At 39.4% G+C, this 17,085-nt stretch overlaps 1 protein-coding gene across 4 annotated transcripts in view; it reads right to left on the bottom strand.

The window, feature by feature from the left end:
- The window catches only part of gnb1l (guanine nucleotide binding protein (G protein), beta polypeptide 1-like), a 53,781-nt gene that overhangs the window by 19,795 nt on the left and 16,901 nt on the right, over positions 1-17,085 (bottom strand). For 3 of the 4 annotated variants that reach the window (XM_079871559.1, XM_079871560.1, XM_079871562.1), the window contains exons 6-7: positions 11,631-11,840; positions 2,824-4,419 (exon numbers count right to left, since the gene is read on the bottom strand). In XM_079871559.1, the coding sequence (XP_079727685.1) occupies positions 4,153-4,419; positions 11,631-11,840 (477 nt within the window). In that variant the 3' untranslated portion in view covers positions 2,824-4,152. Of the gene's footprint in view, positions 1-2,823; positions 4,420-11,630; positions 11,841-17,085 lie in introns of those variants that run through there. The other variant, XM_079871561.1, reaches the window with a different exon arrangement.

Below are 17,085 nucleotides of genomic sequence, written 5' to 3'. Positions count from 1 at the left end.
TGCATCCATGAATGACGACTGACGGCTGTTTCCAACAATGACCGCTTCTAAAAATGATCATTATTTATGGGCCGAAATGCACCGAACATTGTATCCGTCTTTGAAGTTTAAACATGATGCGTGCGAAGTTCGGCATTGAAACACTGTTTGATCCTACAGAGGAAATACCTGCGCCTCGAAAACACACACACACACACACACACACACACACACACACACACACACACACACACAGAGTGACATATACGAGTAATTACGTGTACAACACATAATTACTCACATAATTTAATTAATTTTAAGTTTAAAAACAGGGGTGTTTCAGCATTTTAATGCTACAAATTCAACATTGCTATTTAAAAAAAGAAGAAAGTAAAATTGCTAAATTTGATTAAGCTGAGGTAAATAATTTAGGCCTATTTAGATTAAATTAGATCATAATATAATTAATTTTAAAAGAAACGTGTTGCTAATGATTAAATAGCAATGCGTGTATACAAATGGATAATTTAAAATAACTATTTCAATTCAAAAATCGCCCCCCCAAAAAGTGGTTTGCAAAAACTTAAATCCAGTAGGCTATCTTAATTAATTGGATATCTTAGATTAAAAAATGTCATTAATTGTTTTTTTTCCCCAAACTTGGATAATAGTATTTCCATGCAAAGACACAAAATTAAACGAAGTAAGCCTACATAAAAAAATAACATGCAGGCCTTATGTAGCCTAGCTATATTTCGGTATTCCATGCTCTTAACTTCGATAACATTATCGAATTAGGCCTATATTATCGATCATGACGTGCGGAGATAAAATGACATAGGCTACGTTGTACAGTCAGCACTGGATATAAGACAATATTACACGCCTGCTTAAAAAGGCAATATATGAAAACAGGCTATAGAAATCAATATACAAACCCTAAAGCGCGAGAGCCTATCATCCACCTTTGCACTTTCCGGGTTTGTAACCTTTTCTGGCACAAGGACTCTCAGCCATCCAGAGCCTAAAATAAAACATGCTTACATTTCCCAATGAACATTATTGCATTATGCCAAATAAATGTTGACCCACTTTCTCATTTAACTGCACCTTAATGTATTCTGCCATGTTCTGGATTCATCATGTAACGATTGTCCAAATCTATCTTTTGTGTATCTACGGAGAGACGCAATTAATCAACTGATTAGAAACATTAGTAGGCCTAGAACATTTTTAAATAGGCCTACATTTTATTGTATAAATGTTGTTTTGTATATTAGTCCACGTTGAAAGCCTGAAAGGGTGTAACTCACCGCATATGGATATTCCTTATCAGACGACTAACTAAAAACTCAGTAAAACATCACACTATGGGCTAAAGAAAAAATAACTGGAAATCATCTGACACAGGGTCGCATCTGGAACATCTGTTGTGACAAGCCTATCTTTTGTGTACATTTTTCTTGCTTGGCACGTCCAAAGACAGCTCTTCCAAAAAAAAAAAAAAAAATTAAGGTGGACCAACCCTGCAAAGAAAAGATGTTTACCTACAGCCATGCACGTGTTTCACATTTTCCCGCGTTTCTTCCAGCGAATTTGTGTTCCATTTGTCAACGCTGCATATAAAAACAAATCACCCCGTGCTTATCTCAGACAACAGAAATCGTTTCATTCCGACTGAGCTTGCCAACTTATAAATAATTTACTATAACACAACCAGTGTTGAGTTTCTCTCATTCAAAGGGCCATTTCCTCAGACTGTGATTACCTGGGATTATTATTTGTTTCCAAAAACTAACATCCATTCATCCAGTCTTACCTAAGAACCCAGAGTATCTTTAAACCAGTAAAAACATGCCATGTAGAGTCTGTTATGGGGGACTATGAGTTTGTTTAAGCTGGCGTAGAATGGTCAGATGACCTCTGACCCCTCATGCTATAGACAGGCGTGTGTCTGTTGTTCAGTGAGCCGCAGGTTTTTGTCAGTGGCCCATGTCGAGGTTCTGCTTATACTGACTGCTTAAGTGATCTATTATTGACTTGGGAGGTAGGCCTATAAGCTGAAATCTCCAGCAATAGACACTCATGTGCTTATTCACAGAACGGATGGAAGGCACCCCTGGCATGGCTTTGTTGTGCCCCCCCACCAAGTCTACAAAAGTAGGAAGTGATTACCAATCGGACAAGCTCTACAGAGGTCATGGACAAAGGTGCGTGAGGGTCCACAGATGACAAGGAGAAGGCTAATGACCAGGCGGACTGTGAAATGAACTGTTTTGTCTTCCTCTCCGACCGGCGACTCGCCCGCTGTTGTTTTTCCTTTAAAAGGATGGCCTCCAAGTTCCCCGAGCTTCCTGTACCGTCTGATGAGATATTCCAGTCTGGGTACGTCCCTAGAGACACGTGCTTTATGGGGCAGGACGGCTGTGGCCCGTTTGAAGTTCCACCGCCATCGCTCTGAGACGCATGAAATCCCACTTAGCTTAGTACCATGGATGGCTATTATTACCCCATATACGCTGACAAAAATATTCACCTTCAAACTCTCTGCATGTTAGTCACCTAATATTCATGTCTGCTTTAAATAATCAGTTGAGTTTCCAAATACCATGTTTATCGCCTAAATATGAAAACCCAACAGTTTTTGTTTGAATCTTTATACATTTTTTCACTGAAGAACACGTAAGAATAGAGATGGTAATCCTAAGGATTTTTTTAGTAAGAAACATTTGGAAGAAAGTGATGCAATATTTATCACATTTACTGTCTTCAGTATAGCCAGAGTTAACAAATAATTACTTCAGATTTCAACAAAAACATAACAAATAAGAAATCAAATCAATTACATATCTTAAAAAAATAACTTTTAATGACTTTTCACAGCAAATCATTAAAAAGTCATTCATTAGCGAATCAAACTACACTCGTCATGTTTGATTCACCAAAAAAAGAATCAGTAATTCATATGAAAATTGGTAACCGAATAAAAAGTGATTCATTTTTTTATTTTTATTAAACTGGATCTGAATAAGAATTGGCTATCAGTTATACTTTGGTTGGTTGGAATTGGTTATGCCTACTTAAAATGTATTTCACAAATGAAAACCAAACAGTTGATGGACCTCATTGATGTCCATTGTATGGGAAAAATACTATAGAAGTCAATGGGGTCCAATCAACTGTTTGGCTACTGACATTCTTCAAAATATCTTCTTTTGTGTTCAGAAGAAATCCAGACAGGTTTGGAACAACATGAGGGTGAATAAATGGTGACAATTTTCATTTTTGGGTAAACTATCCCTTTAAGAACCTCATTTACAAATAGTGTAAACAATACTAGATATCAGTTTTCCTAATGTGTTACTTCAAGTCTTTATACACACACACACACACACACAGAAAAGAAAAGAAAAACAAAAAGTGCAAACTGCTTCGCTGAGTGAGCCGTCCAGTTTTCGCAGAGCAAAAGCAATAAATACAAAAACAACTAGTTTGTCTTTTAGCCACATCCGAACACAGAGGTCAGCCTTGTCTTTAGGCTGAAAATAGAGCCGCCTTCATCAGCTCATGAGCTTAAAGGAAGAACGAAACGAAACTTGCTCAATGAATCTTTCTAACAAACAGGCCTGTCTGCGAAGCCTGAGCCCTTGTGATTAACCCTGTGTGATGTATGCAGGTCAGTCCAGAGGGCAATCTTAAACTCAGAGGCAGATTTAGAAAAACAGCGCTGGATTACTTTGCCGCTCAGGTGCGACTTCAAGAGCAAATACGCCTAGTGAAGCACATCAACCTGGGGTAAAGCAAACATATCGGAGAGGACGGTTTAAGCTCTGCCTTTGACAATAAAACGCGTTTAAATAACTATTTGCCATTGTGGCAAACTGCAACAAAACACGGTGATGGAGTGTGTTTATATTCGCTGCTTTTGCTTGAGCATTTCACCAATAGGAACTCGTTCACGTGGACGCGTCAATAGCGGCAAACACTGCTGAACGTCTTGCTAAATGTGATGGCGTTGAAGCTCCGCCTCCGAATGGCAGTCAGCCACTAATTTAGGCGCGTTCATTCAAAGAAAAATATATTAGCACCACGTTCAAGTATGTAAATAAAGTCAGAGTAATTTGCAACAATCAGTTTGAAGGAAATGGTAAAGTGGGCCTCTGTCTTTCAAACTCAACTTTTGCTATATATAGACCACACACTGATCCGCTGGTCCTTAGACCCTGCGGCCAAAAGTCTCTGTGGGGGGTCCTGATGGTCTGAGAAGGCCACACTATTCACCATGTCAGTATGATGTTGCAGAACAGCCAGTGGCTTCAGTTTCTTCAAGCCAAACACTCTGATGTTGTTGTCCCAGCCCGCCGTTGCTAGGATCTTGCCGTCGGCACGGATACGCAGCTGGGAGACCCCAGGATTGGTCATCTGAACGGAGTCGTGCATCTGTAAGGGAACACAAGTCAGACATTAATCCAAATGAGCCGCAATAGACAAATGCAGGACTTTAATTAACAAACGGCCCCATTGGAGTTCACGCTTTTCCGTCTCAGGCGGGTAGAAAGGATTAGAGTTGAAATGCACGACGCATAAACTATTTACCAGACACAAATGAGCTTGTTGTTTAATGACCTGAGCAAGAGCAAATTTAGATCCGTAAAAAGAATGGGGCAGAGCGCGAGAGCGATTCCCCACCAGCCACCTTTGGCTGATCTGATGATTGAGCCGCAAATGAACGGCTAAATAGCTGTTGAACCTGGCAGAGGAAATCCGTGCGCGACTCCAGCGCCTCAATCATCGGCCGTAAAACATTCGAGCACGAGCAAAACGCTACGCGCATGACTATTTGGTTTGGAGCGAGAGGCGTTGGAGGTGGGGTGAGTTACCTTTGTCACCGTGCAAGGACTGTTTTCACTGAAATCTTTGTTTGTGAAGGCCTTGTTGTTTTAACAGTCTCTGGTGAACTACATTTGCACTGAAAGGTCTGGTCAACAGTGCAAGGGAAGCAAACTCTGGCTAAAGATTACCTTCCCTTGCTCTCTGTGATCTACAGTGGCCAGGAGACCAGATAAATCTCGGTAATGGGCAACAATGTGACGTATAAAGTATTACCGAGAGCTCATTATCTTCGGCCCCTCTCCTTTAAGGACGTTCAAGGTATTTCCTGGAGAAAAGCACACACGTGTTCTAAGTGTGTGCGCGCGAGCGTACGAGCCGTCTCTCCACGGGATGCATCTGGTCCCGAAGCTGGAATCGAACTGGACAGCGTAAAATTGACTTCATAAGCGGTGTCCAGAGAGACTAATGGCTCTCATGCGGGAGAAGACAGTGAAGAATTTGTCGGCGTGCTCCTGTTTCTGCCTGGAAAATCAGAGCCAGTCACTCCTGCATGTGGAAGATATAAGCCAGTCAGGTATTCCTGACCCAAGCGGATAGAAGAATGCACCGGGAAAACCGTCCCTAACATTATTCTTTAACAGAGAAGCAAAAACAAGACTCTAGCATTACTTTTGTTCATATCTGAAATCAACTCACATTATAGTCCAAATTAAAAATTTTGGAGAATGGTAATGATGTCACCTGCGAGCAGAAACTTTCCCACAAAGGGAAAAGGAGAAAGACAGGTTTGCGTGCTGTGGCCAAGAGGGACGGGGGAGAAAGATGAATCGCTCCGAGCCGAGGTTGGTATGCCTGAACTAAACGCCCATCTGGTCCATATTACAGAGTTGATAATGATGGGTTAATGTGTCTATCTGTGTTTGTTATGCTTCCCATAGTTTGTGTCAGGAAAATACATTAATTTAATTAAGAGGTCACAGCAAAGCGATAAAAAAGGTAAATGGGTGTTTATAAAGTGAGCTGCGAGGCCTGTATCATGAAATAACCATTAGAAAACCATGATTTACAGATTGCCACACTTTCGTTTTTGAATGATAATCGTATGAACTGAATTTTCCTACAACTTTCACTATTCCAGAGAGTTTAAAAACAGAAGTTCTTTTGTTTACTCCAAAAGTCTTGCTAAGTTAGCACGGCTGGCTATCGCTTTTTCACACAAATGCAGAATTTAAATGGTGTGTCTACCCCGTACTCAATCTCGTTCAAATTCAATATGGAAGCATTCATACCAAACACAGCCTTTAGAGTCTGAGAAATGTCATATCATTAGCTTTCATTTATGGAATCTATTCTCCATGGGTTTAGATCCTCTACAATGAACTTACAGACATCAAAGAGGTCAGTCTTTATGAACTATCCTTCATTTCTCTGTAGGATTATTGATTCCTGATGGGGTATACATAGCAAACGGTCATCTATGCACGCAATGTACACACATATGCTAGTCCTGTTGACGATTAACCAAAAACAAACCTCAAAACCTTGCCTTAGGCCCAATGGTGGACTGGAGGACAACACATCTACTTGGTTATACTACATCAAGACCAATAAAGCGTCACAGGAATGAGTCCTAAAACCCAGAAAAGAAATAGAATTTTTGCACTTCTAGATCAATCGTCCCAAAGTCAATAGTTTACAATGTTTTATGTGTCTTGAAAAAGACAGTTGCTAACAAGTTAGCTAAATGGGACTTTCATCTACTCACTAGTCTGCTTCCACAGCCCCGTTGTGTTTATACTCAGGCTCTTACACACTATTCTAACTCAAACTTTCCAACTTGTAGATTTTAAATAAAGACGGAAAGTTGTCAGAAGCTTAGTGTTGGTGGCATTGAAGTTATGCAAACATGATGTAGTACTTTAAAGCCTAACTTTAGCTTTTTCCTTCTGGTGATTGAATTTAGGCTTCATTAAAGTTGGGTTTGTTTATGAATATTATTTTGACAAACAAAACATGTAAGAATCTTAAAATTCGAAAATTCAAAGAAATCCTATTGGCTTTTTGTCGAGGGAACCATGGTGATGCTAACTTCCGGCTTGGCCTACAAAAACACGTAATTCCTGTAGCACTTTATTTTAAAGAAAGTTAACCTTGACCATTTTTGGAAGCAATGCAACGGGACACGGGTGCACGATGACTCACAGCGCACTTGGTTGCACAGCCAATTAAAAAGCTAAGTGCAAACGATTTTTGGCAGCAATGGAACGGGATGTTCAAAGCACAGTATGTTGCTTTCTCCAGCATGGACTTGGCAGACTCAACTGACTTCACACTGATCCACTGAAACCAGTTATCATCACTTGTCCACTTGAGCCTGACAATCCAGTACAGATGAGGGGTGTGTTTGCATTTTCCGGCGACAGCGCTTTACAACACACCCCTTTCGCTTTTAATCGTGTTTTTTTTAACATGCACCTCTCAATTTGGCATTACACCTAGTGGACACCTGAACAAAAAAAAACATGCTGGCACAAGAGCATGAAAAAAGGGAAATCAATACCTAATATTATTGACGAAAGCAAAGGAATTCACAAAGCATCCTGCTTCCTCATTCCAAGACACCCCTTGATAGGGCAGTTGAGTGCTGACAGATGCTGGATACCTGAAGCACGGAGCCTGGTGTGGTGCAGGACGGGTAGTAGGAGGGAGGGCTGTTTAATTGAGAGGAGCGGTAGGAATGTAGGTATTGAATGTGAAGAGATGTGGAGATCCACCTGTGAGTGCTGTCAGCACGTCTCCAACAGCATGCACAGACAGCCATGCTTGATTTACAGTAATCTTTACACACATAGAACAACCATCTCTGCCTCACCCTCTAAAATCTTGTCCATCTACATCTGTCAATAGTCAGGAGCGCAGACAACCACCCATAGCCAAATCTTGATCAACAAACGTCTTGCCTTTGCCATCACACACACTGTTGGGATCACACATGCAAAGCGATACGCAAGCGTAATCACTCTTAGTCAAGCCTGTGTGACAGATGCGGCTGCTGAATTCCACCACCACGGCTATCATATCCATGAGCGAGTGTGGAACGGCGGGCCGCCCCAGGCGAACCACTGTTTATCTTTGCTTGATAAAAACCGCAACCCTTTCTTCAGCTCACATACATCATATTACAGAACACTTCTCTGCAAAATGATGAAACTGAAAGGTTTCTTATCTACACATTTACTAATCAATTTATTTTTCTATTTCACAACGATAACGAAGGTGAGATAAAAATGCGCTTCATGACAATATTTAAACAATTTTTACTGTTGCAAGAAATGGGACGAGACAAAAATAACACAACACTATATTAACACTGCATTAATGTTTGTTTGTTTTTTGAAGAAAATATATGACTGTCTAAAAAATTCCAATAGTAGACAGACAATATTTTCAGGAATTGACCCGCTTGACACCGAATAAACTCCAGTAAAATGAAGCGGTTTGCTATCAAGTTAATTAATTCACCCAAATGCATCCTATACAGATATGAGATTAATAAGAGACACACTACCTTTCAAAAGTTTGGGGTTGATAGTGATCGCAAACTTTAAAGGGATACACACCATAAATGTAACTTCACTTGCATCTGCACAAAATGACGCAAATACACAAGTAATGAGGTTGAGTAAATGATGAAATTTTTTGGTTAAATTATACTTTAAGCTTTAAACATTAATAATTAATAAAAGATTTGAATATTTGGTCAAATTTTGCTAAAATTCTATTTTTAACAACTAAAATTAGATACCATTTTAGCATCTAAGTCAGAGTAAAACGGACTAAAATACTGTACAAAATTGACAAAATGATCATTTTCTTCAAAATTCTAACTTTGATAGAAACAAACGAAAGAAAAAAAGAAAAGAAAACGAATGATGCTGACAGTGCTAGCGTTTTCCGCAGCGTGCGCTTTTCGGCAGCATGTTAAGGTCGGACGGTGTAAGACCCTGTTGCTTCATCTCTTCTCAGCCTTTCGTAGAGCCTCCCACTGTGAACTACTGTTCCTTTTATTGCAGATGTGTTTTTTGTTTGGTTAGCAGCCTGCGGGGTTTTGATGTTTTTATTACCTCTCGCGGGTCGTTCGTCAAGCGGGGCGAGCGAGAGGAGCAGCCACCCGGCAGATACCCCCAGCTCTACCGCCACACAAAAATACGCCTGTGGGAAGAGCTCGCAGCGGCTGTCTGGACGTCACACTGCGCTGCACTTCGGGGTAATTTAAAAGCCCCGGCAGACTCCTTTTCCGAGCTCCTCTTTTTTTAGGCCCTCTCCGCCAAGAATTACATTTTAAATCAAATTTTTTTCGACGTGCAAAATAAACTGAACCGTCGATACAGATCCTATTTTGTGAATAAACGCTTATTACTGCAAATATATTTTGCGTGCTAGACAAAATAGAGAGGAAGAATATTTGGGAATATTTCTAATTCACCCATTCATGTGTAAAAGGCACTGGAAAGAATAACAATCCATGCGCAGGACTGGAGTGTTGTATATCAGAGCTTTTTCACACAGATTTTCAAGCCGAATATGAAATATTGAATCTGTAAGACCCTGAAATCAGCAGAGAATATGACCGCTAATGAGGCATTACCTTTCAGATGAGTAAAGTGTTATGCAAGATAAAACACGGCTCTGGTGTGTGCTCATTTTTTAAGAATGCTGTGTAAATATAAATATAAAAGCGTGTGTGTGTGTGCACAGTATTGTGGGAGAAGAGATGTTTTTGTCACGGGGAAAATCTGGCCTAGAACTACAGTATGACATCAGAGTGTAGCAGAGAGTTGCCAATCTAAAGTAAAAGAGACTGATTTATTATATAACAGACATGAGGAAACTTCAAATTCAAGCCAAATACTTTCCAAGTGTACCAGGAGGTGTGTGTCTACATGGCCACGTACACACTCCTGCTAAATACACTCCTCAATACTGTTCACTGTCCACTACTAAAGGCTGGAATTCACTACACAACATTTGTTCAGATTTTTGCCGCAATTTGCAGTCTGGACGAGTTGGCGATAGTTGCTAAAGGTTTGCAGCAGTCAGATGTTGAGCAGTCAGAGTTGACATATTTAGCCAACCGTGCTGAGAATTCCGGGCCGAGAACGGTTTGTAATCGTGCCGCGCTGAACCAAGCTCAATATAACTGGAACCCATTCCTTACAGGTTTTTTGTGCAAAAAGCAGCTTATGAGCCTGAGTTGTTTAGCGTATGACGCCCTGTTTTTCTCTGTAACCAAAGTTGGCAAGTGCATCATGCCTAGTGTTTTAAAATCTGGGCAGATTTTAAAACTCATGTAGTGTATTTCAGCCTTAAATCATTCTGCACACGCCTTGTTTGATTATTCACAGTTTGAATTTGAATTAAATCTTTGTAGAGAACCGAACTGAACAACCAGCTGCTAATTGGATAGATGGCAGTTTACTATTAACTGACGGACAATAATAAAAACATCTCTAGTCGCTAATATTACTTTGGCCAAAAATAGCCAACACTAAATGGGTTAAACTGTTGGCATCCTTGTTTCTCATCTACAAAAGACAAAGAAACGACAAAACGTTGCTAAGATTATCATTTTGCAACTGAAAAGGCATTCGCAACCCATTTCATTTTAAAGTGAAACTAAATGTTTACCAAAAAAACAAGAACATGGACCTGAAAAGTGCCCTGTAACAGAATGTGAGTTTGCAGTCAAAAGGAGAGGACTAAAATACCCTGTTAAAATATTGATGCTATCAAATTTTGAGAAGGCTTTTTGACCGAACTTTGAGGCTGAAGGTCAAGTTCACCTTTGAAAGCATCTCGACGTATTCCAATGCTAACGCTTCTTTTCGAAATTTAAAGCAATTTGTGATTATTGCTGTCCTTTATTAAAATAACTCAAACTAAATAACTGCATTAACTATTGGAAAGTTTGGTTTTAGAAAGGCTATATTACTTACAACAGTATCCTAAAAAAATGCATAAATAGCCATTTCCATATTGGTTAACATTGATGCTATTTAACCATTAACCAATAGTCCACAAGACCTTGGTGAAATCAGACAAAAGAGAAAGTCAATTTAGAGGTGTAGCAAGCACGGATCACAAGTGGATGACGCTAAATACAGGTGTAACTGGGGTTTAAAAGTTTAAGCTTGTCAACTTTCGCCCACTTCCAGAGGTAGTCGAAAACGCATTAGACCGGATTGCTTTTGTGGTGTAAACGCTCATGTGTTTGAATGCATTCGAACAGCCACAAAAGACCACCAACTCTCCGCCTACTGACCAAATGCGTAAACATTATGGGAAGCGCAGTAGCCAGACATGATTTGAACTTTGTCGACTAAAGACGACCTAAGTTTGGTTTGAAGATGAAAAATGTACCAAGCACAAAGTTCTCTCACCATTCCTGATTTCTAACACGCACTCGCCTTGTTCGGCGTGGTCTTGCAGCTATCAGAACAGAAACGAAAGCTGATGCTCGCCTTATGTTTTTCCGTGAGCTTATTGGACTTAAAAAGTCCATACATTTACACTCCCATAGACCCTCCCCCCTTGTAGTGGTTGAAAGTGGACAAAAGAGACAGATTAAAAAAACAGGTGTAAACGGCAATCGGTCTCCCTCGTCTACTTGTGATCTGATCGACCAAAATCTTAATACCAGGTGTAAACGGGGCCTTTGATAATTTCACTGAAAAAACATTCACGGATGAAAAGTTCTCAATAAGAAAAGTTTGTGAGGAAAGTAAAGAGGCTCAGTTTGGTGTTCATGTTAAATTAACCTGAAGGTTTTGCTGGTTGTCAAATGTCCAGGATTGGAGAGTCTTCTCTGAAGATCCAGAAATGCCTTTCTGCCTGCATACATCAACGTCTAGACACATGACTGGCTCAGGATGCGCCTTCAGACAGCTGAACGGACGGCGATGGGAAACATCCCATAACACCAGAGAGCCGTCCTCATACCCGGCACACAGAACCGGACCAGAATCAGCCTACATTGAGAGAAACAAACAGAAGAAGTGAGGACATGTGAGAATAATGGAGATTCAAGAAAAGGAGTGTAGAAATACTGAAGGGGGAGGTAGAGAGAGGAACAGAGACAAACAGAAGCACATGGCAGCAGTGTTTATCAGAGGTTATCAGACTGCTCATGCTCTGATGAACCACAGCATTAATCATCTGATGCTGCCTTTAGCCAATCACAGGACATGTCACTGTACACTTCATTAGAGCTTCATTATATACATATGTGTATATAATGTACACAATCATACTGTGTGTGTAATATATATATATATATATATATATATTATATTATATACACATATATATATACACATATATATATATATATATATATATATACACATACATACATACATACACATATACATATTGTACATATATAGCCTTTAAAGTATTTTAGTAAATATAGGACTATTTTGGTGAATATTACTGTAATAGCACAGTTTCTGCATTAAAAATGATTCAATATTCTTTCTTGTGTTAATTTAGTTAAAACAGTGTGGATAATCAACATTATATTACAAATATATATAATATAAATATAATATTTAAATAAATAAATAAATACTCAACATTTTAGAGCAAATACGGAGATATCAAATGTCATCCAATAGTTGAAAAAAAAAAAGAGAGAATCTTTTGCTATATCACCCAGCCCCAAACAAGTTTTAGATATACAATATATAAATGAAATAAAATAAAATAAGAATTGCTCAACATTTCAGAGCAAATACATAAACAGATATATTAAATATTATATATATTTTTTGTGGCCAATAACACCCAGCCCTACTCTACAGCTCTAGTGAGTGAATGAACAGAGAAGTAGACATATTTACAAACCATAAACAGAAAAGTCTCTGAAAAATATTTGCATATAACACCCATAACTGCTTGAACACGTCACTACAAATCTTCGCTCTGAGCCCTCGGTCATTTTATACCGCCACAATCAGTGTGACCTCTAACTTCCTGTAACACTCTCGGACCTTTTTTCACTTAACCTCAAAAAAAAAGCGACAGCTCAGGTGCATGTGCTTGTTTGTTTACTCAGATTTACAGCACCTCCGAGGTTCCCCGCTCATTATCTGCAAGGAGAAGCGCTCGAGCTACACGGCTACACGCAGTATATTGTCTCATAAATCAGTTTAGCGGATAAAAGCAGAATGAGGGAGCTGATAAAAGCCTACACTCTCATAACTCAGAACAGAGCTGCAGGCGTGCTGTCTACACAACAAGATTTACAACGGAGGTGTCCTTCCCCTCCTTTCTCACATACACAACGAATACACACACACACACCCCTCCTCCAGAAGATCATTCATCTCCTTGTGCAAGTGACAACACAGCGGTGCCATTTACCACACTTGGTTTACACTACGTTGTGTATGCATCAATCACAATAAAAACACTTGTTAATAATATTACACTTTTATTGGGTTTTCTTATAATTTTTTAGAAACAAGAAACACTGTAATAAATACTTAAACTACAGTTCAAATGTTTGGAGTCAGTATGATTTTTAAAGAAATTAATACATTATCCAGCAAGGATGCATTCAATTAACTAAATGAAAAGTGACAGAAGACTATGCTACAATAAATGCTGTTCTTATATTCAAAGAATCCTGAAAAAAAAGTACCAGTTTCCACAAAAATCTTAAGCAGCACAACCGTTTTCAACAGTGTTAATAATAAGAAATGTTTCTCGAGCATCAAATCAGCATATTAGAATGATTTCTGAAGGATCATGTGACACAATATTTCACAATGAATATTTTAGTTGTTCCTGAATTTGATAAAAATTTGTAACAGTAGTGTATGTTCAATGATATAAACAAGAATCAAAGCCAAAGACAAACACACTTTATATTATATTATTTTTATTTATAATAAAATAAATAAAAGGTGGCAGACTGTTTTCGCTTTGGGTTTTACCTACAGAAGGATGAGGAATCTTTACAATTCATCTGCCCTTGGGCAATGGTAGTGTACTTGGTACAGGCAAAGCTGGCAAGGGAAAAATTCTTTCCATATGTGTAAGGGCCCAAAAGTTGGGACTCATTTTCCCCCCTTCTCCGCCTCGTCTTTTTTCGCAAAGACCGTCCTCTCTTTGCACAGTATATTTCTTTTTCCTGCAACGCTTAAACAAAATTCCCCCTCGAATCACTAATGCCATGTAAACACATCACCGTGAAAGTGTATTAGGATGAAATAAAAAATAAAACAACTGGAAATCAATCCCCAAGCCTCATAGACAGTTGTTAAGCATTACCGTCTGTTGCCCTCTGGCCCCTGCACTTCAGTTAAGTGTAGGTGCTCCCTGATTGATGATGTCACAGGTCAAGGGTCATGGAACCCTGGGTAGACACCTAATTCATTATATCCTCCATGGCTGGTCTACAAGAGGGCGCTTTAGCCGGATTAGGACTGGAGCTTCAGGGAAAGATTCATCATCCCAACAGCTGCATCAGATGGATGCTCCAGACTGAAGCCACAACAGAACGGAGGGGAGGAGAGGAGAGGAGAGCAGTGGCGTTCCACTGGATGGCAACAAGTCGCCATGCACCAGCGAAGCCCCCGCTGAGTGGGAAACCACAGAGTTGATCCCGGCAGAGACCCTCCTCGCATCTCTGGGGGCTTTCAAAGGAAGACCGGGAGAGAGGAGCTCCTCTAGGTCAAGTCGTGTGAAGGACTGTGGGTGGCGTGTGTGTAAGCCACACCTGAACAAGGGCGAACAGATGTGCTACAGGGTTACTAGAATATGCAACACGCTGATGAAAGCGAAAGCGGTTTACGGGGCTATAATGAGGAGTACAAAGAAACGCAAACGCTTAAGGAGAGGACATATGGAGCAGAACTGGTGGAGGGTGATGTCAGGGGGATTTTGATGGATATCTGAACATCACTGCATTACATGTGCAGTTATAATTAAGCTACACCAGAGGGGCTTTTTATCTTCATAGTCAATCTATATACTATATATCTGTCCAAGTAACAGTTATATGTAGATAAGCTGGAGGAAGCTGAGCTACAATTGCATTATCTGCCTATTCAACTTCACAATGGACTGGTACAATTTTAGTATGATTAAAGCATTTAAATCATACACAAACACACAATATGTTGAATTGAATATGAAAAGTGCAAGTAAAATAAGGAAGTGATGATACTAAAACTGACCAAATCATAATTATTTAATTGTTATGGTCAATTACTGGTAAATAATAATAAATAAAAAAAACACTAAAAAGACAGTTTTAAAAAGCTATAAATGAATGTTGCCATTAGAAAATTACAAAGCATAATTTAAAGAATAAAAGAAATTAAATTTGAGATGCCAATGGTGATTTAAGTGAGTGCTAAAAAAATAACTACTGTAAACAATTAAATATCCAATATTGACTGCAGTTTATATTTTCAGCTTACATTTTGTGTGATTTTATCTATTTTTTAAATATTTCTATCTAGCGTTCATTTATTTTTATTTTAGTAATTTTAGTACTTCAACTTATTTTATTTCAGTTAGTGGGCCAAGGCAACATTTCAAATTTTCGTTTAAATTTTCATCTAATATTTATACTGTATTTCAGCTTCATTTCAATTAACAAAAATTAGTACAAATTGTTTTAGTTAACAACAACACTGAATTGATCAACAGGGAAATAAATAAAAAATCACGGTTGCATTTTAGTTTACAGTACGTGTACTTAGTTTACTTACCTAAGAAAGTACTGGGTAATATAAGGTAACTACATGGGTTACGGTTAGGTTTAGGGGAAGGTTCAGGGTGAGTACCTAGTTAATACCCAGTTATTGCAATTACTATAATAAGTACAAAGTATGTACATAGGGAACAGGACAGTAAAATAAAGAGTAACACTTTATTTTAGTGTCCTTGTTACATATGTTTAATGTACTTACCATACTAATAACAGTGAATTATGCATAATTACATGCAACCAACCCTCAACCAAACCCTAATCCTACCCTAACCCTATAGTAAGTACATGTAGGTAATTATTACCGTATGATAAAGTGTAACCAAATAAAGTGCCTACAAAATCCCCAATATCAGCCACCGATATGAGTACAGTATATCATGCATCTCTAATCTTACAGTGCTGACTGAGACGCTTCTAACCAATCATAAGCCACGTGGATCTATAAGAACAAAGACGAGGGAGACAGTCAAAAAGTGCCAAGTGAGTTTCAAGCCAAACCCCAAAAAAGCATTACTTAATACGGCATTTAATCCGTTCCGATAGTCAGAAAGACAATAAATCTGTTTTATTGGAGACGTGTTCAAAGAGAAGAGTGAGGAGGATAGCGATCATCTGTGTGTGTGTGTGTGTGTGTGTGAGGTTGAGGAAACGGCAGTCTGCACCAGCAGGGATCATGAGGATAACAAGACAACCGCTTCATGATTGATTGACGCCGGGAGCGAGCAATGTGTTACAGCCGCTGGGGAAGTGACCGGGCCAAGTGTGCCCACACTGAGAGAGGACTGCTTAACACGTTCACGCTGGGTTCCTCATCTGGGTAGACGGGTACCTCTGAACTGAGCATGACAGTAACAGATCTCCCTGTCTGAGCAAATGAAAGACGACAGCTTGGAGCGATTCACTGCCGCCCAGGGTCCTGCTGTTAGATGTCAGCACCTACCTGTGGGGCGCCCCATTAATACTTCATAATTATCAATTCTAATCGAGGCAGACGGCACTAAGAGCCCCACTGTCTACACAAGACAGGCAGAAAGGATGAGGGAATGTTGGTGAAAAACAAACAGAATTACAACACAGATAAAACCAGCCAAAGCGCCTGAGGCCAGAGCCGTCTTCATCAAGCGCTTTGATTAGCGCTGCCAATTAACTGCGAGGAAACTCCTCCTTTCTGTCAACTGACCTGAGATCAACTCAGGGTACAGATGGAAAACTCGTAAATACTAGAAAAGAGATATTAATTATCAGTGAAAATAATTATAGGTCTCTTTATTGGAAGCAAAAAACTTTTTTCAGCTGTGTTTACAAAACACACATGGGCAGCTGATATATGGCACTGAAGCAAAGTTGTTCCAAACACTATGATTACAGTGCAGCGGGGGTAGAGGGGGGAGGAAAAGCCCGGACAGGTCGCATCCATAAATCAGATAAGTTCTGTTGCTTTACACACTTGCCAACTGCTCAGTTACCCTGTGAGCTCTTGGTTTACT

Source organism: Squalius cephalus, assembly GCF_949319135.1.
Source record: "Squalius cephalus genome assembly, chromosome: 5".
NCBI lineage: Eukaryota > Metazoa > Chordata > Actinopteri > Cypriniformes > Leuciscidae > Squalius > Squalius cephalus.
This window is presented reverse-complemented; position numbering and strand designations above follow the sequence as displayed.